This window comes from Neophocaena asiaeorientalis, unplaced genomic scaffold (assembly GCF_003031525.2).
Source record: "Neophocaena asiaeorientalis asiaeorientalis breed wild unplaced genomic scaffold, Neophocaena_asiaeorientalis_V1.1 scaffold487, whole genome shotgun sequence".
Taxonomy (NCBI): Eukaryota; Metazoa; Chordata; class Mammalia; order Artiodactyla; family Phocoenidae; genus Neophocaena; species Neophocaena asiaeorientalis.
In genome coordinates, this window is record NW_020173398.1 from 1,698,612 (window position 1) to 1,725,733 (window position 27,122).

At 34.2% G+C, this 27,122-nt stretch overlaps 1 protein-coding gene across 1 annotated transcript in view; it reads left to right on the forward strand.

Annotated features, from left to right (window-relative positions):
• The window catches only part of IPO8 (importin 8), a 69,667-nt gene that overhangs the window by 16,461 nt on the left and 26,084 nt on the right, over positions 1-27,122 (forward strand). Inside the window, exons 6-19 of the mRNA XM_024747141.1 lie at positions 4,460-4,549; positions 6,058-6,152; positions 6,596-6,680; positions 8,992-9,126; positions 10,993-11,092; positions 13,356-13,432; positions 13,724-13,840; positions 15,000-15,089; positions 16,403-16,568; positions 17,617-17,777; positions 18,602-18,727; positions 20,669-20,735; positions 23,944-24,069; positions 24,673-24,770. Of these exons, the coding sequence (XP_024602909.1) occupies positions 4,460-4,549; positions 6,058-6,152; positions 6,596-6,680; positions 8,992-9,126; positions 10,993-11,092; positions 13,356-13,432; positions 13,724-13,840; positions 15,000-15,089; positions 16,403-16,568; positions 17,617-17,777; positions 18,602-18,727; positions 20,669-20,735; positions 23,944-24,069; positions 24,673-24,770 (1,533 nt within the window). The remainder of the gene's footprint in view (positions 1-4,459; positions 4,550-6,057; positions 6,153-6,595; positions 6,681-8,991; positions 9,127-10,992; positions 11,093-13,355; positions 13,433-13,723; positions 13,841-14,999; positions 15,090-16,402; positions 16,569-17,616; positions 17,778-18,601; positions 18,728-20,668; positions 20,736-23,943; positions 24,070-24,672; positions 24,771-27,122) is intronic.

Consider the following 27,122-nt stretch of genomic DNA (forward strand, 5'->3'; position numbering starts at 1 on the left):
GAACCCGTGTCCCCTGCATTGGCAGGCGGACTCTCAACCACTGCGCCACCAGGGAAGCCCTGAGATTTCCTTTTTTTAATTGGGAAAGCATATTGATGGTAGTTTCTTTACATTTGACCCATTTAAAGCTAACAAACAAGATTGAGTGCCTCATTTACCTTCATTTAAAATACTTCCTTTTTCTTACCTGAAAGCTATAAAGAACATTAATATGGAATGTTTTAAATATAAAAATATTTAAAATTTAATCCTCAAAAGACTTGGGTAAGTTATTTCGATCTGGGTGGAGAAGAATAATTGTTGTCAGTTTAAACTGTTTGATGTTGAATGGATTAAGGCTTTATTTCATGCTTTCTAGTTAAATTAGTCATGGCAAGAGGGTAGTTTCATCAGGCTAGAGAGCCAAGATAGTTTGGTTTTGTTCTTGGCTTCTCTCTGACTTAAGTATTTTCATACTGTTCTAGAATATTTCACTTGAATAAAGATTTATATTTTTAGCCTCATCTTTTAAACTTTTAATAGAGATAGTCCAAGGCAGATTTTCCTGGTTTTTCAGCTTAGCCTTTTTTGGGGGAGAGAGAAAGGGAAAGGAGGCACATCTGAGAAAAGAGAAGAAACTAGAGTACTAGGAAAACATTCCTTCATCCTCTTTTTTCTTTTTTTAAAAGTAATAAGGTAGGAAGATGTATGGTGCTTTTGTTTTTGTTTTTCTGTTCAGAAATCTTCCTCAGGAGAATCACTTTTTAGCAAATATTTTTTATTCAGTGAGATGTTTTGCCATTAGATATAGTAATATCCCATTTATTTGGAGCCAGACTTCCCTTTCCCCATTGGGAGAAGCATAGCCAGGAATCAGTAAGTGAGACAGAGGCTGATGAAATAGTTTTCTTAAAACCTCTACTTCTACTTGGTTTGCTAAGAGAACAAAAATCTAAAATTTTTTTTCTCAACATGTATGTGCTAAAAACCTAAAAAACCAGAAAAAAACCCTCATCATTTTAAACCATTTTAGTAATCTATTATATGCTAATACAGTAATATTCTTTAGTGGGAAATCCTGGAAGCAAAAATTTAGAAGGCTTTAGGAGGCACAGTTACAGTGTTTATGGAAGTAAAAAGTGATTATCTAACAATTTGGGATGAGGCAGAAAAATTTATGTTTTAAAAAGTATGATGCAATGAAATTGATTTTGTCTAAGCATTTATTAAATATTGTGTACAGGACTGTTGAATATTCCATACATATTTCAGAACTCGTTTGTCCAGAAGTGAACTCATTGTTACTTTCCCCCAGCCCTTAGCCTGCTCCTCCTATGTTCCCCATCGTAAAGCCAACTGACTCCCCACTGCGTTTAGAACAAAGTGTTAACTTTTTCCCATGGCCTATAAAACCCTTCATCTCTTGCCTCATCTTATACCATACTTAGCTTTAGCTTTGTTCTTTGCACTCCAGCCATATGGAAATTCTTTCAGCTTCATGAGCAGGTCATGTCCTCTGTCACTTCTGAGCCTTTAAGGCACTGTGTTTCTGCCTGGAGCATTCTCCTTCCCCTTTATGCCCTGGTCAATTTGTGCTCCTTCAGGTCTTGGCTTGCATATCACTTCTTCCAGGAAGTTGTCTCTGATAGTAGCAGGCTGCATTAGGTGGTCCTCACAGGTGCCCTTATCAACATTACACTGCTTTTATCTGTACTATTTATCATACCATATTGTAATTCCTTGTTTAAATGTGTTCCCCCTCACCCCCTCAACTAGACTGTGAGCTTTACTTAACATTATGTCCTTAGTGTGTAGTAGGTTTTGGACTGCATGGATGCAGAGGTGCTATGCCTCATCTCCTGTAGCTCAAGGTGTAGTAGGGGTGGGGTTGCACACTGTAATACAGTGAACTGTGATTTCATGCCACAGTGTAGAGGAAAGTAATTGAAAAAATGTTTCTTGAATGTTTCATGATGTAAAGATTTTCATTAAAGTCATTAAAATGAGTTTCCACCACAAAAAAAGATAATTATGGGAGGAGAAATTAAGGAGACACCCCTATTTACAATTGCATCAAAAAGAGTAAAATACCTAGGAATAAACTTAACCAAGGAGGTAAAAAACCTATACTCTGAAAACTATAAAACATTGATGAAGGAATTTAAAAACAATACAAAGAAATGGAAAGATATTCTATGTTCTTGGATTGGAATAATTAATATTGTAAAAATGTTCATACTACCTAAAGCAATCTATAGATTTAATGCAATCTCTATCAAAATACTGATGACATTTTTCATAGAACTAGAACAAATAATTTACAAAAGACCCTGATTTGCCAAAGCAATCTTGAGAAAAAAGAACAAACCTGGAGGTATCATGCTCCCTGACTTCAGACTATACTACAGAGACACAGTAATCAAAACAGCATGGTACTGGCACAAAAACAAGCATATAGATCAATGGAACGGAACAGAGAGCTCAGAAATACACCCACACACCTATGGTCAATTAATCCATGACAAAGGAGGCAAGAATATACAATGGAGAAAAGACAGTCTCTTCAGTAAGTGGTGCTGGGGAAACTGGACAGTTACATGTAAATGAATGAGATTAGAACATTTCCTCACACCATATACAAAAATAAACAAAATGGATTAAGACTTGGAAACCATAAAACTCCTAGGAGAGAAAATAGGGAGAAAACTCTTTGACATAAATCATAGCAATTGTTTTTTGATCTGTCTCCTAAGGCAAGGAAATAAAAGCAGAAATAAACAAGTGGGACCTAATTAAACTTAAAAGCTTTTGCACAGCAGAGGAAATCATTGACAAAACGAAAAAGACAACCTACTAAATGGGAGAAAATATTTGCAAAGGATATGACTAATAAGGGGTTAATATCCAAAATTATAATAAACAGCTCATACAACTCAATATCAAAAAAACAACCCAATTAAAAAATGGGCAGGAGACCTGAATAGACATTTATCCAAAGAAGACATACAGGTGGCCAACAGGCGCATGAAAAGATGCTGAACATCACTAATTATCAGAGAAATGCAAATCAAAACCACTGGATACCACCTCATACTGGTCAGAATAGCTATCATCAAAAAATCTACAAATAACAAATGTTGGCAAGGATGTGGAGAAAAGGGAATCCTTGTACATGTTGGTGGGAATGTAAATTTGTACAGCCATTATGGAAAGCAGTATGGAGGTTCCTGAAAAAACTAAAAACAGAACCACCACATGATCCAGCAATTCTCCTGCTGGGTGTATATCTGGAAAAAAATGAAAACACTAATTTGAAAAGATACATGCACCCCAGTGTTCATAGTGGTATTATTTACAGTAGACAAAATAAGGGAACAACCTAAGTGTCCATCGATAGATGAATAGATAAAGAGGTGGTGTGTGTATCTACATATACACAATGGAATATTACTCAGCCATAAAAAAGAATGAAATTCTGCCATTTGCAACAATGTGGATGGACTTAGTGAAATAGTCAGACAAAGAAAGACAAATACTCTTATCACTTATATGTGCAATCTAAAAAAATAAAACAAACGAATGAATATAACAAAACAGAAACAGATTTACAGTTATAGAGAACAAACTAATGGTTAACAGTGAGGAGAGGGAGGTGGGGAGGGTTGAGACAGGGGTATGGGATTAGGAGACACTAACTACTATGTATAAAATAAATAAGTAACAAGGATGTATTGTACAGCACAGGGAAATATAGCCATTATTTGGTAATAACTTTAAATGGAGTATAGTCTATAAAAATACTGAATCACTCATATGCCCGAAACTAATATAATATTTTAAATGAACTATACTTCAAAAATAAAAAGATAATTTTATGAGGTAATGGAAGTATTGACTAACCTTATTGTGATAGTAATTTCATAATGTATATGTGTATCAAATCGTCCTGTTCTATACCTTAAACATACATAGTATTATATATCAATTATATCTCAATAAAGCTGGAAAAATGAAAAGTTTGACACACAAAGAGGTAAATGGTAAAAAATCACTTATCTAGAATATCATGTTGAACAAATGATGCCTTACTGTATTATTATAATTTTTTACTTAAAAAAGTAGCTTAGGGACTTCCATGGCAGTCCAGTGGTTAAGGCTCCACACTCTGAATACAGGGGGCACAGGTTCGATCCCTGGTCAAGGAACTAAGACCCCTTGTGCTGCACAGTGCGGCTAAAAAAAAAAAATGCCTAGAGAAATAATTCATGGCATGTATATTTTCTAGATTAAAAAAATTTAATTTACATACATATGTTTATAGAGCTGTTTTAAGTTAAATTTTAGGTTGAACCACCTGAAATTACTAATTTCACGGTCAGGTGTTAACCGTTTCATATATTTCAACCTTTCAATATAGATAAATTGCTGATTTTTTAGAGGGGAGGAATTATTGTCTGATGTTGTTGTCCTTTGTTTTCAGTATGCATTGCCTCTTCAGCTGGTGAATAACCAAACCATGACAGCGTGGATGGAGATCTTCCGAACTATTATTGACAGGACTGTTCCACCTGTAAGAAAGGGCTTCTGTTCCTAAGAAGAATGGGGAAAACTTGGGTTTGGGTTATTTGTGGTAGATTGATTTATTATACCAGCCTGCTATTTAGGAAAAAAAAAATTACTACTGTAATAAAAGTAATTAATGATACATACTCATTTTTAGAAAGTTCAGATAAAATTAATAGAATAATAACTATTTAATCCTACTAAAAATGATAACCATTTTTAAAACTTGGTATTTATTCCTCTTGTCTTTTTTTCTCTACATTTATATACAACCATATTTTTTTTCTTTCTACAAAAAATATTACAGAAGCTTTATAGGAAGAAGTGATTAAAAAGGGTATGCTGACAAAATCTTATTAAAAAGTAATTTAAAAGGGTATACAGAAAAAGGAGCATTAATGAAATTTGTTAGGAGGAGCAATCATATTTTATATTTGTAAAACTGGTATAGATGGGTACTGTTTTGAAGTTCATTTTTCACTTAAAATCTATTGTAAATATTTTGTATGATTATGAAGTTTTTTACATTGTGTCATTTTTGTTGAATGCTTCATTTGCTAGATATTTAGGTTGTTTTAGTTTTTTAGTGTTTTAACTATAAGGATGTAGTTAAATTTTTATGCACATACATGATTATTTTGTTTGGATAACCTCTTAGCAGTCTTTAAGGCTTTGACAGATCTTTAATTAATTAATTAGTTAATCAATTAATTGAAGTGTAGGTATACAATATTAGTTTCAGGTGTACAGCATAGTGATTCAGTATTTTTATAGGTTATACTCCATTAAAAGTTATTAGAAAGTAATAGCTATAATTCCCTGTGCAAGACTTTGACAGACCTTGCAAACGGCTTTCCAGAAACAGTGCGCTGGCTTATACTTTAATAAGCAGTGACTGAGAATGTCTGTTTTGTTAAATTCTAAGTTTGCCGGTTTGATAGGTGAAAGATGGTGTCTCATTTTTATCTGTAGTTACAGTGATACTATATTTCATCTATCAGATTAACTCAAATAATCAAATTAATTAAATTAAAATATATCAAATATTTAAAATTTTGAGCTTGTCTCCAAATGTGCAGTATTCCTTCCTTTGCCCATATCTTGGGACAAATTGTGTTGAGGTTTAGTTTATACACATAAATGCACAGAACTTAGTGAACAGTTCAGTGAATTCTGACAAACATACGCTTGTGTTACTATCACCCAGATCAAGATATAGAACTTTTCTGGCATCTCAGAGAGTTTCCTTGAGGGATATGGTATTTTGTGTTTTGTTTTCTACTTATCTGGGCCTTTTAAAGATAGAAGATAAAACAACAGCACTGGTTGGTTGAAATTTGCTTTGCTTGTTTAATTCCTACCTAGCAATCTATAAAGTAAGAATTTGCATTTGTTTGGCAGTCTGAATTCACATTTAATTTTACTTAATTTGTATCAATATTTATTCTGCCTTTGTTAGTCACACAAACCTTTTCATTATGTGGGAATTTTATCTGGGTGTTTTTGTCCTCCTAGGAGACTCTGCAGATTGACGAGGATGATAGACCAGAATTAGTCTGGTGGAAGTGTAAGAAGTGGGCATTACACATTGTAGCTCGTCTCTTTGAACGGTAATTCTGGTTATTAGATTTACAATCTATGGTTGGTATTTCAGTATTGGATATAATAAAATTGAATAGGTCCCTTGATGCTCTACAGTATATGATTATTTTTCTTTAGAGCAGCAGAGGGCAAAAAGTCACCCTATGCTTTGTTTTAAAGCAGGCTTAACTGTGATCATTGGCTTTGAGATCATAGTAAGGTGAACAGTCTTCTCTGGATCTTTCTATTCTCTGTAAAAAGGATCGAGAAATGATATTTCTGTCTGAAATTTTAAGTATGGCCTGGAGTCTAAGTACAGCTTATCATAATTTCATTTTGGGGCTTGTGAAAAAAAGGTAAAATGTTAGTTTCTGTTCCAATAGAATACATCTTTCAACAAGTATTTAAACTGGTGAGCATGCTTTGTTTCTAAAATTTGCAGTATTTAAACATTTTCTCTTTGTATTTTAAGATATGGAAGCCCAGGAAATGTCACAAAAGAATACTTTGAATTTTCCGAATTCTTTTTGAAAACTTATGCAGTGGGAATTCAGCAGGTAATAAACTTACATTTTTTAAATAGAAAGATGGTTACTACTGAAAGTAGTTAAGTCACTTCTATCCATTTAAAAGTAGTTTGCGAACATGTTAATACATATTTATAGGGGGATGAAATGGCAGCTCTGGGAATCTAATACAGTGCAGTCAGTTTTAGAACCAAATGTCCTAGGGTAGCTACTGCAAGAATGTCCTTTCTAGACTCCTAGATGCTGGACTGAAACCTTTCAAGTCTGTTGATTGATACTTGTGTAGCAGTCGCCAGTATTAGATCAGGTTCTTCAGTTAACTTCCTGATCTCACATGAGTTTCTTACCCTCTATTTGTTGGAGCCCCACCTCTTTGTTCTAAGCTTTTATATCAGAAGATTTAGGTAATAGGAATTGATCTATTTCAAGAGGAGTTGAGCTCAGAAGTTAAGACTTTCAGCTGAGAACTTACACATTTTTGTGGAAGTTTGGGAACCATTCTGTACAGTGAAAATTAGGAGTTCTTGAGAAATAATCCAAGTTGATATTAATATTTACAAACTACAAAGGATAGATGGGCGTGAAGACTATCTGTATTGCCATTTGAATCATGAAATTTTTGTTTCTGTTTCAACAAATGAAATTCAGTAGTGATTGAGCATTGGCTGTGTCAGGGCTATATTAAGGAAGCAAAGATTAATCAGACATAGTAAAAGGCTTTCATGATACAAAGGGTGTTTCTAGATTTTTATAAATCTATGCAGATTAGTCTTCTTTACTGTCAATGATAGAAAGTTCAAACCTGTCATCTTAGATGGAATACTTCCTTTTATGGATTATCGTTTTGACTAGTATCATTTTATGGATTATCATTTCTAAAAATTACCTTGCAACAATTCAGGAAAGCTATGGCTATAATTTTCTCACAGATTATTTTGTTGGCCCATGAGAAAGTCTGTAGGGAAAATTGGTGAGTGATGAATAAAATTATATATTCAGCCATTCATTTTGGATACTAGGATAATCAGGGAGCTGGTTAGCTCTGTCTTCTGCTCTTTCCACTGCTGTTAAACCCCAGTAAGCATCCTAAAGTTGATGCCCTCTTCTGGTGTGTTCAGTAGAGGTTTTCCAGTGTCACATAAACATGTATGTACACACACATTTAAATTTCATGCTGTTGCATCCATGTCATAAACTGTTTGAACCTTGGTCATTTAAAGTATATATTCCTGATACTTTAAAAAGTTTTTTTTTTTTAAATCAAAAACTGTTCTCTTCTTTACTATTGTGTCTCATCTGCGACCACCTCCACTTTGTGTGAACAGCAACTGTATTAGGAAGAACTGTGCTTAGTAGCATCCAGTTTTAGCCTGCATTGCAGAAGGAGTTTCTAGGTGATAGTAGGACTTCTGACAAATTTTATAAACCTGAACTTTATATAACTTGAACTGAATTCATGTTCTGAATTTATAAATTCTGTACATGTTTTAAAAGAACCCCTTTTATTTATTCAGCAGTTCAGTGATAAGCTTGCTGTAGTGAAGGGCTCTGGAGATCAGGAATTGGAAGACTTGGACCGTGTTGTAGTGCAGCCTCTGACTGCGTGTCCTTGGGTCCTCACAGCTGCTTTGGGCATGGTTCTTTCCTTAGAAACAACCTTTTTTTAAAAATCAATATTTAAAAAAATAACTTCTCAGTTTTGTGGTATTTCTACAAAGACTTTCCGTGGTCTGAGATTATAAAATAAAAATTTTCCATACTCTTTTTTAGTTACTATGTGGTTTCACTTTTTGTTGCTGTTGAAATATTTCCCTATCTGGAATTTATTTAGGTGTGAAGTTTAGTTAGGGAGCCACCTTAATTTTTTTCAGAGGGCTAGTCAGCTGTCCCAATACTGTTTTTTGGGTAACTTACCATTTCTCTTCCAGTTGAAATGCACCTTTATCAAATATTAAAATATGTTTATGGTGTCTCTTGCTATATGGATGTTTTCAGTGTTCACTTAGTCAAATCTGTTACTATTTGACAGGAGTCTTAATTTATTTGAAGAACTAGTATGTGGAAGAGTGTATAGATTTATTTTGAGTAGTTCCACAGGTTAGAAGCAAGATAAATGGCTGAAAATCACAGTGAGACACCCTTCAGTTCAATATCGCAAGGACCTATCTAAGAATTAAAACAGCTCGTGTGCTGTCTCACAAAATATTTACTTCTCTAAAAATCTGTTAATTTTTATCTCTATGACTTCTGCGTTGGTTTTATGTCATGCCTAAAATGCCCATCCTGTTAACTTTAAAATTGTTTATGTTTTCCTATGTTTTCTCTTCCTATTTTCCTGTAGGTACTACTAAAAATTTTAGACCAGTATAGGCAGAAAGAGTATATAGCTCCTCGTGTTCTTCAGCAAGCATTCAACTATCTCAACCAAGGCATTGTTCATTCTGTAACCTGGAAGCAGATGAAGCCGCACATACAGGTTAGTGTCAGGGAGCAGCTCTGGGAAATCATTCTCTGGTTAAATTTTCTGGACAGGGTAAGTGTTAACTAATCCCATATTTTATATTTAATATGTTTTTGTTTCCATTAATAATTTCGAATGAATGCAGTCTTATATCTGATATGAAGGACCTGGAAGTTGTATTTGAGAAGAGTGAAGTTTTCAAGTTGTATGAATTGGAAGACTTGGATTTAGTTAATCTTGCTTGGAATCTTATTTAGCCTCTGTTTCTCCTCTGTTAGGTCAGATAATATTTTTCTCCCCTTCTTACCTAAAGGTTGCTAGGATCAAATGAGGTATTTTGTATGATAGCATTTTGAAAACAGTCCCCAGGGCTCTACTAAGTTAGTGTTATTTTGTAGGAAATACAGCCTGATACATGACCATTTTCTTTTGTAGGTATGAGCAAACAAGGTTTTTATTTCTCTTTTTGGATTGTTAAATTCTATAAAAGAAGTTAAAGTTTTCGGTTTTTATATCAATTGTGTACTTAAAGGTAGAATCAGCATTTTATTAAAGAATAAATCAGAATGAAAAATTATGGACCATTAATAAATAAATTAATATTTACATACAGATAATTTTGGGTAATTCAAAGATGTTAGGAACGGAATTTTTTCCTCTCAGACTATGAATTCTTAAATTCTGGAATCTCTAAGATGGTATCTAAAAAGTAAAGCAATTCTTTTACTTTGTCTTTGGTGTCTAGGATAGAATTTGTTTAGTGTTATCTTATTATAGGTCTTACAGGTATTAGATCTTTTGCATTGTTTTCTGTGGACACTTTAATAATCTTTGCCTAATTCCCTTGATCAAATAGTGATTGGTTCTTTGCAATTAATAAAGATACAGATTTCATTTTATTTTACTGTGTGCCTGTAAAGTAAGGGTGAACTGTGATAGCATTTTTTTCTACTTGATGACTTTGGCCTTATTTTTACATGGCTGTAATGTAGGAGTAAGAAAACTCTGATTATTAGGCTGAATTTTTTTCTCTTAGAATTACTTAATTTGGAAGAAGTGATAAGAGATAATTTTGTTCTTACATATGTAATTGTTAGAGCATGGAAGGGCTTGGTAGAGCATTAGCGGCAGTGAACATAGAGGCTGTTAGATGTGATTTTTTTTTTCCCCCCACTGAAGCCTGCGCTTGTAGGGTAGGAAATTAAGTTGTTGAAAATGGAAAAAGAAGAAAATGTTAATGTTGTTGAAATATTGACATTTAGGATCAAAATGGAAATGTAAAAATGTTCACAGTAAGTAATGTAATAGTAAATATAACCTTGGTTTGATATTTATTTCTCTTAAAGAATCAAGGTATGTTTAGGTATGTTTATATTGATAGTAAAACTTTTATCCCTGCTCTTAACTTAAAGAATAGCATTCATCTCTTTCTCTGTACCTTTAATCAGTTGTTGTTTAAAAACAATCTTACGGGCTTCCCTGGTGGCGCAGTGGTTGAGAGTCCGCCTGCTGATGCAGGGGACACGGGTTCGTGCCCCGGTCTGGGAAGATCCCACATGCCACGGAGTGGCTGGGCCCGTGAGCCATGGCCGCTTAGCCTGCGCGTCCGGAGCCTGTGCTCCACAACGGGAGAGGCCCGCGTACCGCAAAAAACAAAAACAAAAACAAAAAACAATCTTATGTTTAACTTCTTCTGCCCCCACCTCTACCCCTTACCCCCAAGGCTTTTGCTTTCCTGCTTTCACTTTAGCCAATGCAAACTTGACAGAAAGATTAATATAACAGTTTGGAAAACTAACTTCAGGAAGGCTTTCATTATTTGTGTTCCCCAAATGTGAATAGTCTATACCCATTTGTTGTTTTGTTTTTTTCTCTTGTTAGAATATCTCTGAAGATGTGATTTTTTCTGTGATGTGTTATAAAGATGAAGATGAAGAGCTGTGGCAGGAAGATCCATATGAGTATATAAGGATGAAATTTGGTAATGGAGATGATTTTAGTCCTCATCAGTTCCTGGCTCCGTAAAGTAATAGAACTAAATTTATACTTTTAAGCAGATTTTACTACTTTGTTAAATTCCCAGAGTTCTGCTTTTCACGATAAACTCTGAAACTCGTGAGAGTTTGATGTTCTGTTGAACCGATGGACTTGAAAGCTGCTTTATTTGTCCATCCCTCTCATGGGTGCTGAAGCAGTCATGGAACCATCTATGTATAACTCTTTCTGTTGTGATGCTGATCTGCAGGGACCATTCCTTTCTGTGCCTTTTGGGATACCTATTTGTAGATTGGGTTGTTCTCAGTCTGGGATATCCTTTGCATTTCTGCATATTTTAGGAGCACCCCGATTTAGTTTGCATCCTTAACCTAGGGACTGAGTATTCCACAGGGGAATGAGATTACTTCTGATGACCCCACTGTGTGGCCCAGTTCTCTGTGGGTCCTTTTAGCCTTGGATCTTCCAGGAAGCTGTTGAATTGTGTAGGTTGCCTCAGTTCATTCCCTTTTGTCACCAGTTTGAATTAAGCACTTCCTGGAGTACTCAGGCACTTAGCATAGGAAGATGTTATTTGTGTACTTCTGTTCCTCCCATGGTGAAGAAGCTATCTGAGGGCAGGGACTTTATCTTACTTGCTTTATGTTGCATTCTCTATCCCTTCTACACCCCTACATTCCTCTGCAAGTTCTTGGCCCTAGTCTGTCTTCAGTGAATGTTGAAACAAATAATTGATAAGACTCGCACTGCCCAAGGCATGCTGAAGGTACTGTGACCACAGTGCTTTCCCCTTGTCGGGCCATATGTCTCTAGTTACTTGAGTTAAGCCTACTAATATAGATGCTAGATTGTTGGGCTATGTTGTTTTCACAGTGCTTTGTGTTTAGATTCTTTGATTCAGTAAGTGAGGAAGCACCTCTTTCCTTTGGAGACAAAGTACAGGAAAAGCAAGTGAATGAGAAACAATATTTACCACTGCTTTATCCTTCCATTCTATCATTTCTATTTGAAAATCATTGTACTTATGCATGATTTATTAATTCCCCTTCCTAGTGCTTTTGTTTTCCTAGTTTGCTTTGACAGAGCAGCATGATTAACTGGTCTTTCTTCTGTCTTTTTTAAGGCATTTTTTTAGTGTCTAGCTTTTCTATGATACCTGTTTTTTTTTTTTTTTGATACCTGTTTTTGTAATGTGCAGTGTATTTGTTTAACTTTCAGATGGCTACCATTATTTTACTTATTCTTCATATCAAATAAGAAAGTATCTCAGTTTTTAGAAAATATAATAGTTAAGAGCTGTGTGTTGATTGATAGAATTTACATTTTATTGATTAAAAGAGAATAATGGATAATTCAAGACTAGCTAAAATGCCTTTTTTCCTTAATCATTTCCTTCTGTAGAATGCAGTGGGTATTACTTAATACGTGTATTTTACTTTTAGATAACTACTGGGGAGAACAATTACGTTATTAGTTTTCTTTTTATATTTTTGTCATGTGCAGTTATTTATATTAACAAAATACCCCTGTCTAAATGTATTGACTGATATTAATAATGGTGTTTTTAGATTTGGTAAAAACTGAAGGAGCTCAGGCTTTGATGTTAAGACAGCCTGGATGTGAATGCTGGCCTGGTTGCTTACTCACTGTGTGACTGTGGGCAAATTACTTAACCTATCTGAGATGGAGTGTTTTCAGCTATAATATCTTGTGTGTGTATGGGTATCTATATGTGTATTATCAGTTTGTTTCTTTCTCTTACTACGTAAGCTCCATGAGAACCATTTTTGTTTGATATTTGTATCTCCAGAGCTTAGAACAGTGCCTGGCACATAGTAATCACTAAATAAATTTTTATTGTTTTTTGATAGAAGTAAAACATTTTTCCTATCCTCAGTGAAACAGATATGCCTAATATGTAATTGTTTGTTTTAATATGATTATTTAAAAGGACAACCTTTTAAATAACTAAGTATTTTAATAAATATGAAATAAAATTTAAATATTTAATAAATAACATTTAATTTAAATAATAACTATTTAAAATATTTTAAAAATGTTTAAAATAAATATTTGATAAATATTGTGCATGAGAGCAGTGATGATATATCTTTAGCTTTTTTGTGCTGTAAACCAGTGTTATATGTTGACTTTTATTTCTTGGTTTTGGAATAGTGGTCAATAAGGTTTAAAATCTATAATAAGTAGTTGTATTTTTGCTAACATGGTTTAAACTTTTAAAATCTTAGATATTTTCGAAGATTATGCTTCTCCCACCACAGCAGCCCAGACTCTCTTATATACTGCTGCAAAGAAAAGAAAAGAGGTATATAGTTATTCTTTTTAAATACAAAACTGAAGGGTGGCCTGTGTTCATTTAACACTCTAATGAATGCCCCTAGTATTTGAAAAATTATGTTAGTAGTTATAATCTGTTACTTTAAAAATATTTTTCTATCCTTGTAAGGGAAAAGGAATATTTTGTTTTCTTACTTATAATTGCTTGATAGCACACAATAAAATGGCTTTAGTTTTGAAAATTTGCACATCATATTTAATACAATAGTAAGGCAGTAAAAGTTCATATAGAATAAAATGGTTTCTTCTGTTTCTTTAGGTGTTGCCAAAAATGATGGCATTCTGTTATCAAATCCTAACAGATCCGAACTTTGACCCTAGGAAGAAAGATGGAGCCCTGCATGTGATTGGTTCCCTAGCTGATATTTTATTGAAGGTTAAGCTACTCAAATTTAATTTACTTAATAACACTGTGTAGCAGAGGCAAATGAGAGAATATGAAAGTTATGGATAATTTAAAACTGGTGACTTTCTGCATAATTGAATTAACTAAATATTTTTCTTTCCTTAATTAAAAAAATGACTTTTTTTGATAGTTCCATTTTTATTTATTTATTTTTTAACATCTTTATTGACATATAATTGCTTTACAATGCTGTGTTAGTTTCAGCTGTATAACAAAGTGAATCAGCTATATGTATACATATATCCCCATATCCCCTCCCTCTTGCATCTCCCTCCCACCCTCCTTATCCCACCCCTCTAGGAGGTCACAGAGCCACTGAGCTGATCTCCCTGTGCTATGTGGCTGCTTCCCACTAGCTATCTATTTTATATTTGGTAGTGTATATATGTCAGTGCTACTCTCTCACTTTGTCTCAGCTTACCCTTCCCCCTCCCTGTGTCCTCAAGTCCATTCTCTATGTCTGCGTCTTTATTCCTGTCCTGGCCCTAGATTCTTCAGAACCATTTTTTTTTTTTTTTAGATTCCATACATATGTGTTGGCATGTGGTATTTGTTTTTCTCTTTCTGACTTACATCACTCTGTATGACAGAATCTAGGTCCATCCACCTCACTACAAATAACTCAATTTCATTTCTTTTTATGGCTGAGTAATATTCCATTGTGTATATGTGCCACATCTTCTTTATCCATTCATCTGTCGATGGACACTTAGGTTGCTTCCATATCCTGGTTATTGTAAATAGTGCTGCAGTGAACATTGTGGTACATATTTCTTTTTGAATTATGGTTTTCTCAGGGTATATGCCCAGTAGTGGGATTGCTGGGTCATATGGTAGTTCTAAAAAAAAATGACTTTTTATTCATCACTTTTTAAATATGAAAATGTTGCAGTATAAAAAAAATGGTACAAAATGACTTTAGTGTTATTTATTTCTAGAAAGATCACTCAATATCAAATTATATCTAAAGTACTATTTCTGTCTTGTTTTAAAATATGTAGGTAAAATTTTACAAAATTGTAAATAGAAGTATATTGTGTAAGTCATAATAAACGTATTTTATTAGGAAGTGATTTTTGCATATGAAAAAGACATTGGTAAGTTAAACTTAATTTCTGTTTCCTAACAGAAGAGTTTATTCAAGGACCAAATGGAATTATTGTTGCAGAATCACGTATTTCCATTATTATTGTCTAACCTGGGATACCTTCGAGCCAGAGTAAGTTTTCCATATTTCCATTATAGTATCTCAAAATCTTCATTTGTAAGTTAATTATTGAACTAAATATTTTTGAATAAGTTGACCTTTTACCACATACTGAGGCGAAATGAAGGCAATTAGAATGTCTTTTATGGTCACATAAGCTGAATAAAGAGCAAACTAGTGAATAAAGGAATTTATAGATTTTAATTCCAGCTGTTTGTTTCCCCTAGCCTCACTTGCTGCATATGCAAAACATTCAGTGAGAGGGATGATGTTACAGCAATGGTACAATGTAAATTCATAAGCTGATCAGTGTCCAAACACTAATGGAAATTATATTTTGGCTAAAAACTTGATTATGATTTCCAGTATAATAGTTAGATATGCCTTAATAAAATGGAGAAAATAATAATCCATGTAAATTTATTTGTGTTCTAAGTGTATATTATTTATAGAAATAATATATTTTATGGAGAAATAAAAATAGAACTTTAATTTAAGAGCCTAGTACTTATTTTTATAACTGTATCAACCCAACAAAATGTCTTGCTAAAACCAATATATGTTAAAATGCCTTGTACACTCTAAAGCATTTTATAAACAGAAGATAATAGTCACTAGGGAAATACTTGTGTGAATGTAGATTAGCGATGTGGACGGCACACAAGTATTTTTATAAGTAGACTGTTATTTCTGCAGACTCTGTGAATTGTATTTCTCTTGTTAAGTCTTTAGTCATTCAAATTAATTACTGTCAGTTGTGTTTTATGCACATAGAGAATTAAAAAAAATAATATGATTCTGCGGTCTAATAGTTTACACTTTGGTAATTTATGCAAAGTTAAATTTCTTCGTGTCTTGTGTGAGTGAAAAAATCAAGTTTGTTAAGCCAGTTAGTGTAAGGGAAAATAATATTTCATTCATTTGCTGTTAAGACCAGTAAATGAATATCAGCATTGGTTGGTTCATAGTGCTTTTGCATATAAATAATAAATAAGTTATGAATCATAATATTTATTAAAAGCATTGACATGATTTCTTTTTTCAGAGACACTTAAATTTGGCTCTGTTTTCTTTTTCCTGTGAATAATGATATTGCATAAAGGTAATTTAGAAGTAATAAAACTGCCTTTATTATAAGAAGTCTGGGAAATCCAGAAGTTAGCAACTAAGGCTAATATGCTTCTCTCCAAAAACAAATAAATAAACAAATAGCACTTGGTAGAATTAATGATATTTTACTTAGTAAGAAGTTCTTATATGTGTGACATTATTGCATAATGCCATAATCCTAATAGTTTCCTACTAACTTTTTTCTTATAACATAGTCCTGTTGGGTACTTCATGCATTCAGTTCTTTGAAATTTCATAATGAGCTCAACCTAAGAAATGCAGTTGATCTAGCAAAGAAGAGCCTGATTGAAGATAAGGAGATGCCTGTCAAGGTTGAAGCTGCCCTTGCTCTTCAGTCATTAATTTCTAACCAGACACAAGGTAAAGACAAAATTTTTAAATTTCAAAAATTTAAAATAAAAACACACGTTTTAGAGGGTGTATTTAATTTATTCTTTTGACATGGTCTTCTCAAGTAGTTTTGTTCACTTCCTTCCCTAACAAAGATGAGTCCCTAAGTCTTAAGGTTCAGGGTTTGGATTTTTGAGCTTTTGCCTCCTCAGAATTTTATAGGAGTTTATTCTTGCCACTTTTAGGAGTGTCTGTTAACTGTAGTTTCCATAAAAATTTTAGATTAGAAAAGAAGTTGATGATTGGTAGATGGGGAATCAAGAGGCCTGGGGGTCTAGTTTTGATTGTGCTACTACCTTGCCATGTAGACCTGGGCAAGGCCCATGATCTGTTAAGACTTAGATGCCGTGTTTAAATTTAGGGGGATTGGACTAGATGGCTTTAAGATTCCTTTCAACTCTAGGATTCTATGATTCTGCTAGTTCTGAAAGTAGCAAGTAGCATTTCTAGTGAGTGATAACACATATCTCATTTGTTTGTTTAGAAGAATGTTCTGTTCAAAATTCAAATAAACCTTTGAAAGTAAATTTGGCTTTATGAAGAACATGAACCTTTACCTCTATTCAACAGTGTTCCAGTGGAAGGACAGTATTGCATAAGCACATGTGGGGAGAAGGGTGATTAGAGATGGGGTGGGGGAGGGAACAGGCACATCAGTGTTGGGCATAGTCTTTATGTACATGATTTTTTATACTTGTATGATGATAACATATTCGTGTTTGATAAGTCATGCTGATGGCAGAGCACATGTGTAATTAGAATTTCTCAGTGGGTGCTATTGGCATTTTGGGCAGGACAGTTCTTTACTGTGCTGAACTGATTATCCCTGTGTTACTCATGGGAAAATTGATACATTGGTGAACATTATTTTGGTACAGCTTTGTAACTTACTCACTGTGAAGCAAATATGTTATCTAGAAGCTATGACCCTGTGTTATTTACCTTGTGACCAAGTTACTTTCCTTCACCACTTGTCAATGGCTAATTTTTTTACTGAGTTTGTTTTTTATTGCATTAGCTAAGGAATATATGAAGCCACACGTGAGGCCTATTATGCAGGAGCTGTTGCACATTGTTAGAGAGACAGAAAATGATGATGTTACTAATGTTATCCAGAAGATGATATGTGAATACAGTCAAGAGGTAGCCTCAATTGCTGTTGATATGACTCAACACTTGGTAAGACTGGGCAAAGTTTTATGTTAGTTGGTATAAAGGCTTTGAATAATCTAAATAAATTAAGCTCCAAAATCTGGAGTTCAGTTTACATGTAATTGAAATGCTAATATAAAAATATTTGCTCTGATAATTCTGACAGTTAATAATTTCTATATATACTTTTAAGTTTTCCTAGATTTTGGATTTATTTATTTAATGACAACCAGAAGTTAATTATTTGCTATCTGATTATAATAGCTAATATATATTCCACTTTAGTGACTAGATAGGGGAAAAATGCCCATGTTTAAAACATGACAGATTCTATCATTGATTCACAAAGTGCATATCTTAAAGTTTGAGCAATGCTGAATTTGGATGTGTGACACTCCCCCCCCTTTTTGTTAAAGAATTTATGTATTTATGTATTTATTATTTATTTTTGGCTGTGTTGGGTCTTCATTGCTGCACGTGGGCTTTCTCTAGCTGCGGCGAGTGGGGGCTACTCTTTGTTGTGGTGCGCAGGCTTCTCATTGCGGTGGCTTCTCTTGTTGCGGAGCATGGGATCTAGGTGCGCAGGCTTCAGTAGTTGTGGCACACGGGACTCAGTAGTTGTGGCTAGGGGGCTCTAGAGTGCAGGCTCAGTAGTTGTGGCACACGGGCTTAGTTGCTTCGCGGCAGGTGGGGTCTTCCTGGACCAGGGCTCGAACCCGTGTCCCCTGCATTGGCAGGTGGATTCTTAACCACTACACCACCAGGGAAGCCCGACACTGCCCTTTTGCTAACTTATAGAGAAGGGCGGGTATAGCAGTACTAATTGTTGAATGTGTTTGCTATTTTCATAGGCTGAGATATTTGGCAAAGTTCTTCAAAGTGATGAATACGAAGAAGTCGAAGACAAAACCGTAATGGCTATGGGAATTTTACATACCATTGATACTATCTTGACAGTTGTAGAAGATCATAAAGAGGTAGGATTTCTTTGTGTTTTATTATGTCATTATAGTAACTGAAATTTATATGATCACTGGTGATGAATTTTAAAGTCTTAATCTTTAAATTGCTATTTATGTTGCTGGATTTTAAAAATTACCCTCAAATTTTAAAGAAAAGTATTAAAATGATTGAAGGGAAATATTACATGTGGTTTTAAAGTATGTAGTATATCTCTTTGTGCTAAGCGTAGTTCAGTTCATCACATCTGCTATGTGCCGTGCTAGGTTTAGGGGGATATCAAATTGAATAAGACATGAGCCCTGCTTTTTGGAATCCATAGTCTGGTCTTCTTGGCAGAGAGAGACTGCCATTCAATCATGGTGGCAAATTTTAAATAATGGAACAAAATGCTGATGTAACAAATATCTGAGAATGGAAGGGAAGAAGAGCTTAAAACATCATCTTTCCTAAACTGCGTTCCAGAACAATATTGGGATAAGAATTTGTGCAAACATTTGTTAAGTACTCTCATATCCGTTAGCTGATAGAATGTTACTATGTCACCCTGCCATACAGTGCGTAATGGGAGTGTCCTTTTGCAGAAGCGGAAAACAAGGTTCAGGTAGTATCAAGAATCTGAATCATGTTCATAGAGCTAGTAAGTTGTAGATTTGGGGTTGCAGTCAGTTGATACATCCTGATAATATGTCAGTTAATCCCTACCTAAAACCTGCTGCTCTCTTCCCCAAGTATTATATATTATATAGCCTCTACTTGACTGAGATTAGATTTGTGTTCATTACTTCTGTGAGCACGGTTGACTCATTTGGCAATGATGGCAGCTCTCATTTTGTACAGTGGGACTTAGGAAGCAGGTGCTGGTTCTTTAAATAGCGTTGTTAAACCCTGTGGCTGTTGACTTATCCTGTGTTTATCACATACCAGTGGACACTTACCAGGTTCTTAAAAATGGTTCAGTTTTCTTGTCCTGGGCAGGGCTTCCTTTGCCTAAAAGGCTTACTGTGAATTTTTTTTTCCGTATTCATTATTGTATTGTTGTGTCCTTGTTGAAACAGTATGGGCCTATCAGTAAAAGTGAGATTTCCAAGTTAAGTTACATGTATACTTAAGGATTATTCTTTCACTTTATATGTAGAACTTATATTTTAAATTTGAAGAGAACTTAGACGTCGCCTTGTCAAGTTTTCCCAAATATGTGTGTGTGGAGGATGGGCAGTAGTAGAATGAGCAGCAGGGTTAGTTTGAAGACAAAACAGCATTTTATCTTTTTGTTTTAATTTTTAAATTCTTGATATTAATTTTATTTTGAATTTCACGTAAAGTTAAAGGAGCATGTGACCTTATTGTGATTATCAAGGGAGGCATGGGTTAAAATTGAGATGCACTAATCAAATCCAGCTTTCTTAACCTGCAGATGAAAAAACTTAAAGCCTTCAGCTAAATGGCTTTACCAAGGTCATAGGTAACTAGAGGCAAAACAAGGACTGGAATCTTGGTCTCCTGACTACCAGTCTTATGATTTTGAACTTTGACTTACTAAAAGCAAACTTTGAAAACAAGATTTCCTTAAAAGGAATATTTACACGTGTACAAATACTTAATGTATGAAGAGCAGAATTATAAATCTGGAACAGATGCTTAGTATTTTTATGGCTTAAGCCTTCACATTGAAATCCTAGATATATTAGGAATTAATTTTGGTATAAAATATGAGATAAGGAAGTAATTTAATTTGTAATTTTATTATGAATTTAACTGCCACTTCTATCATGAGTCTACTTTTCAGAATTTCCTGGTTATTCTTGCATGTTTAATTTTTCACGTGAAGTTTAGAATTCTCAATTTCTCTTCTCAGAAAAGTCCTGTTGGTATTTTTATTGGGATAATATTAAAGTTATAGATTAAATTAAGAGTTATGATGAATTTTAAACTAAATGTTTAAAATTTGTCTTTAGGTTACTCAGCAGTTAGAGAATATCTGTCTACGGATCATTGATCTTGTTTTACAGAAACATGTAATTGGTAAGTTCAAACGTAGAATAAAAAGGTAAATTGGGACTCTTCTTAAATTTGATGAAAGATGCATTTTAGCCCTTCAAGTTCAACAAGATGGACAGTTTTGAGAAAGAGAGACTTGCATTCTGTTCAATTTGTAGATATACTTTCTGATTATAGGCATCCAGATTTTCATTTAGAGGTAGGCGTAACATATCCAGTTAAGAATTTTTGGTCTTGGAGTTTTTAAAGAACAGAGTATTTAAAGTTTTTTAGAAAGGAGGAACTGGGATGAGGTTCAGGTGAGGTTACTTTAATCTGGGATTGAAAAATGTGAAATGATAGACATATATCCTATCAGAAGTATGAATTAATTGTTGTTCTCTTTTCTGTTACGGTGCCTGACTGCTGAGCAGAATCAGTAGCTAATGCTGGATGTTATACACTGATTGGAATTTGTAGAGGAGACAACCTTTTCATAGTATACAAGCATTTTGAAGATGCCAGCCCCAAATCTTGTGGGCATGAGGGAAATGCAACCTGTATAGTGTATAGGTAGAAAGATGGAACAAAAGCATGCTACTGCCTAAGAGCAGTTGTTTCCAAACTTTTTATCATTCACACCATTAGTAAAAAATTGAGCATGTACTTCTAATGTATGTGAATAATATTTGAATACCTATTTATAGGCAATATACATGTTACTATACTACATTTACATACATAAAAATAGAAATGTAAAAACATGAGATTAAATATAAATATATATGTATATATCCACTAAGTGTTCTAATAACATTCTTCTCCCATCTCAGTGGATTATCCTGCACCCTGCCAAGGGTACTCCTTACTTTTGAAATAGTTGCTATAAAGCAGTAGTTCTAAGACTTCGGTGTGCATAAGAATCACTGAGGATCTAGTTAAAATGAAGGTTCCTGGACCATAATTCCAGAGATTCTGATACACTCAAAAAGAGTATATTCACTTATGTCCTTATTCATGGAAGAGATTGTAACTGAAAATTCTCCATTAAAAAAAATTTTTTTAAGGACTTCAAATGTGAATTTTTTAATTGATTTACAGTATTACAATAGTTTCAGGATTACAATGTAGTAATTTGGTATTTTTATAGAATATGCTACATACAAAGTTATAAAATATTGACTGTATTCCCTGTGCTGTGCATTACATGCTTGTAACTTATTTATTTCAGGTGAAGGGGATTAAGAGATACAGATTACTAGGTATAAAATAAATAAGTTACAAGGATGTAATCTCCATTTAAATTTAAAGTAAAGTAATCTTGAGGAAAAAACTGTAAAGTAAAGCAAAGGGAAGTAGTTTATACCAACCTTCGGTAATCTGCCTACACCAAATATTTAATTTGAGCAATTACAACATCAGGATGTTAAAAAAAGGAAAGGGGCCTATTTCTTGGGTGTGGTGGGCAGAGGAGAAAGCCATGGTTTCGGCTGCCTGTCTCCTCTAATCTCATCCCTAGTCCCAGGGTGATAGCTGATCTCTCTTATGTTTTCAGCTGTGAGGCACATAATGTTAATGGCCCTTTTTTGAACCAATATTTGGCTATGCAAGATCTCAGATTAAAAAAACAACAACAACCAAACTTGTTCTGGAAGATGTCATGGGCTGAATCTGTTAATCCAGGACCCCTGCCACAGTAGTCTGATCATGTTATGTCCGTGGGTCCAGTCTCTTTCCATTGTCCCACTTCTCCCTCCCTCCTTTGCCTGTTTTCATTGCTAATTTACTCATGAAATTGATTTATTATTAGAAGCCAGGCTTAGCTGTTACTGATTTAACTGTTCTATCTTATGCAGTAAGTCAAAGTTAGTAAAACCATCCTACCCTAATAGTCTTCTTCGTTGAGAATAAATGAAAAAACTTCTGGTCAATTTAAGCAGAAATGGAATTTAGCGGAAGGATAGTTGTAGCACACCAAAGCAGTGGGAAGGCTGGAGTTGGCCAGAGCCAGCCAGGATTCTGCCGTAATAGTGGTCTGCTTAAAAGGCCAGTGCTGCCTTTGTCAACACTGGGTCCTAGGCTGCTGCCTACCATAGTCCAGACTCTAACACAGACCCTGTCCCCCCCACCCCCGCCCCCCAAAACTGGAACAGCTTTGTGCCTTCTAGTTTCTCCCTCAAGATTCAGAGTCCTGGTCTTGAGCATCTGAGTAGCCAGGTAATGCACACATGCCGTAGCTGTCACGAATGTGAAAGGAAATATTTCTATCTTTTAGGCTTCACTTTAGGGAAGAGGCATTTGCTTTCCTGAACAGAACTCTCAGAAATTTTATATTCAGACAATTGGTTGTATTTCAAGTGATTGTCTTACATAACAAATTATTTCCCAGTATCTATGATTTCCGTCTTATTTTGCTTTTGGTAAGGCATATATCTGTATTACTAGCTTTTGAATGTATTAAGTTTTAAATAATGTTACAGAAAAAAACTTTATTCAAACTTCCAGGGTGAATATTAGTTCCTTTTAATAAGAAGGGAAAAAAATAATTAACTTTGAAATTAAACTTTTTTGTTCAGTGACATGGTAGGAATTATTTGAAATTTTTGTATTGAGGTTTGTGTTTTCTGATTGTATGTTTAGATATAATTTGCTTTTGAGTGAGGGTAATAATAATAAATATGTGTACAAATGCAAGCACATTCCCTTTGGACTCTTCTACTTTGAGTATAATTGTCTTGAGGTAAATTAAGAAATACTGTGCAAATTTTACAAGCTTTGTAAATTGATGAAATACTGTCCAGTATATAGTTTGTAAAAATACGTGAGACAGACAGATATTTTCACCTAGATTAATTAAGCTCTCTGAAGAACATTATTTGTAAATTTAAAATCCTGTGTAGGAGCCACATACAATAATCTATTCCTTCTTGTATTCATTTCTAATATCGTTTTATATATATAAACTATACTTTCTATATTAAAAAATATAAAAATATAATTTTTCAGTATTATAAGTAAGTTTAGTAAAAACAAATCTTTGGCTTGTCTTATTGAGTAGGGGGCAGATCTTGGTAAGAAATGGAAGGTGGCAAATAGATGTAGCTGAAGATGTGAATGCTGAGAAACAGATGCTCAAAAGTACATTAGATGTAAAACATGTGTGAGTGTATAGCCTAAATCATCTTCTGAGTGGTCTTTGTGTTTAATTTTTGCTATTTCCTGGGATTCTAACTAGAGATTTTCTTCTTTCTAGAATTCTATGAAGAAATTCTTTCACTGGCATATAGTTTAACCTGCCATGGTATTTCTCCTCAAATGTGGCAACTTCTAGGTATATTATATGAGATTTTTCAGCAGGATTGTTTTGAATATTTTACAGGTATGACTTTGACCATGCAACAGTTTTGCTTTTCTGTGTCTAAATAGATATTATTTTCGAGTAAAGGGTGGTGCTACCATAGGAGTGTTTTTCAGCCCTAGGAATAGAGGTAGTAGGAGGGAGACCGTATTGCCTACTGTATCTTAAATTACTTTGCAGTCAGAGTATATATCCATATATTTATTAATATCTTCTGAATATCGACTATATTCCAAGTATTGTTCTAAGCTCAGCAATACATCAGTGAAAAAAATAGACAGCCCTTGCCCTTTTGACACTTCCATTCTAGTGGGGGGAGGGAGAGGGTAGGAAACACACAGCCAAGTAAGTAAATATACAGTATGTCAGATGGTGATGAGTGCTATGGAAAAAAAGAAGAAAATTAATAACAATCACTATAATAAATGATGAGCATTTTAGTCTTTCTGATCCACATTTTTCTCATTTATAGAAAAGGTGGATTTAACACTTTCATTTCTAGCATTTTGTGGTTGCAAGGGAAGATAGTAATGTGTGGGTGCTACAGAAATATGCTTTCAGTGGTAATAATTTATTTCTACTTCTGTTACTCAAGTCTCACTGGGATTTTGAATTTTTTTCCAGACATGATGCCTCTTCTGCATAATTATGTGACAATAGATACAAATACTTTACTATCAAATCCAAAGCATTTAGAAATACTTTTTACAATGTGTAGAAAGGTAAGCATGTCCTAAACATTTGTCATAGTGATTCTTACTAATGGTTTACTTACTAACGTTTACTTACTAATGTTGTATTTTACTTCAGGTACTCTCTCAATGTGTTTCTTATACATTTAGTTCTGTATTGCTCTCATCAACATATATTTGTCATTTTGTATTTTCAAATGGAGTTTGGAATTATCTGAAAATTTCATATTGTGTGTTATACTTAAGAATGTTTGCTACTTTTATAGCTGTGTACTTTATAATGCTTAGGTAAATAATTTTCTTCGTGTTTTTTCTTTCAAAAATGCAGACTTGCTCCTTGATTAAAAAAGAGTGCTAGGAAAATACCACACAGTTTGTCAATTATTGATTTTTCTTTTAATTGAATGTATATATTAGAAGACACAAGATATAGGTAATTTGAACATAAATAACATAAGACAAAAAATTGGAATAGTTGGAAAAACAGCATCATTTAGCTCAATGCAGGATAATTGGTAAGCCACATAATGGCTACTGTTGTATTTATGCACAAACATGACTGTCTACTATGTTATCTTTGTCACAAGTTAGATTTGGCCCTCTTGGTTATATCTGGGAATCATTGTTGACTAATGCTTTCCTCCTCTTTTAGGTGAATATATGTATCAATATATACATAAGTATAAAACTGTATTGCGTAGAGATGGCAGATTTTAGAAAGCTCAAATAGCCAGAAACCTAAGTTTGGCCTTGGAGTTGGGAGTAAGATAGCTAGTGTACAACCTATTTTCCTCCCTAGAAGAGATGTGTACCAGACTCTGTTAAAAGCGCTGAACTGATAATCAGTTTATCTGATGGAGGTCTCAGTTCAGTTATAAAGAGCCTGGGAGATTTTGGGAAGTCACTAAGTTTCATCACATGTAAACAGCAGGAGTAGAATCACGATTTTTGAAGACTCATATTGCTCTGTAATAACCCAGCTTGTTAAGTCATAATCACCTGGCTGTCTTCAGTTTTTTCCTAAGTTATGGAGACAGCTGCTAGTGAGGGAAAGGGGAAGAGAAAGCAAAGGTAGAAAACATAACAGTCCTACATGGTCCTTTATAACTCACAGTTGCTCTGTATTATAGCAGATATAGTAAAAGTGACGTTCACAGTGATGTCCTTCTACTTGTCAAGTAGTTAAATATATTTCTTATTTCTGGTCTTATTATTGAACTCTTACTGTACACTGGTATTTCCTAAGCACTTTATACACATGAATTTATTTAATCTTTACAACATTATATCACCTTTCGTTAAAGAGGAGACAGGCATTTCGCATTGTGCCTGAGGTTTAGAAAACTGACCTAGTCACATAGCTGTTATGTGTTGGAGCTAGATTTGAATCCTGGTAATCTGGCTCCAGAGCCCATTTTTTAAGCTACTGTACTATATTTTGTTTCTCTTCCTTTTGTGGGGGGACAAAACCTCAAACCAACAAAACCAGCAAACAAAGAAACCATGTCAATGCAATTTTGGGAAAAGGGGCTGAGTTTTTTCTTTCTGTATCATATAATCCTATGACATAAGTATATTACTATATTTCTTTTTACAGCTGGGGACTAAGGTACAGAGAATAAATATTGGGTGGGCCAAAAGGTGCGTTTGGTTTTTTCCGTAAGATGGCTCTAGTAGCATTTAGTTGTCTTTAACTTCATTTGAAACAATTTTGTTAGATTGTGTGTGACAGCTGTCATATCACCATGGGTTTAAAAAAAGACATCAAAATCGGTGAATTTTTGTGTAGCCATTTTAATATTGAAGATGGAAGAAAAAAAGCAACATTTTTGGCATATTAAACTTTATTATTTCAGGAAAGGTAAAAACGCAACTGAAATGCACAAAAAGATTTGTGCAGTGTTTAGAGAAGGTGCTGTGATTGATCAAACGTGTCAAAAGTGGTTTGTGAAGTTCCGTGCAGGAGATTTCTTGCTGGCCGATGCACCACGGTCAGGTAGACCAGTTGAAGTTGATAGCGATCAAATCAAGACAATAATTGAGAACAATCAACGTTATACCATGTGGGAAATAGCCGACATACTCAAAATATCCAAATCAAGCGTTGAAAATCATTTGCACTAGCTTGGTTATGTGAATTGCTTTGATGTTTGGGTTCCACGTAAGTTAAGTGAAAAAACCTTCTTGACCATATTTCTGCATGCGATTCTCTACTGAAACGTAATGAAACGTTCTGTTTTTAAAACAAATTGTGATGGGCAATGAAAAGTGTATACTGTACAACAATGTGGAACGGAAGAGATTGTGGGGCAAGCAAAATGAACCACCACCAGCGGCACCAAAGGCTGGTCTTCATCCAAAGGAGGTGATGTGTATATGGTG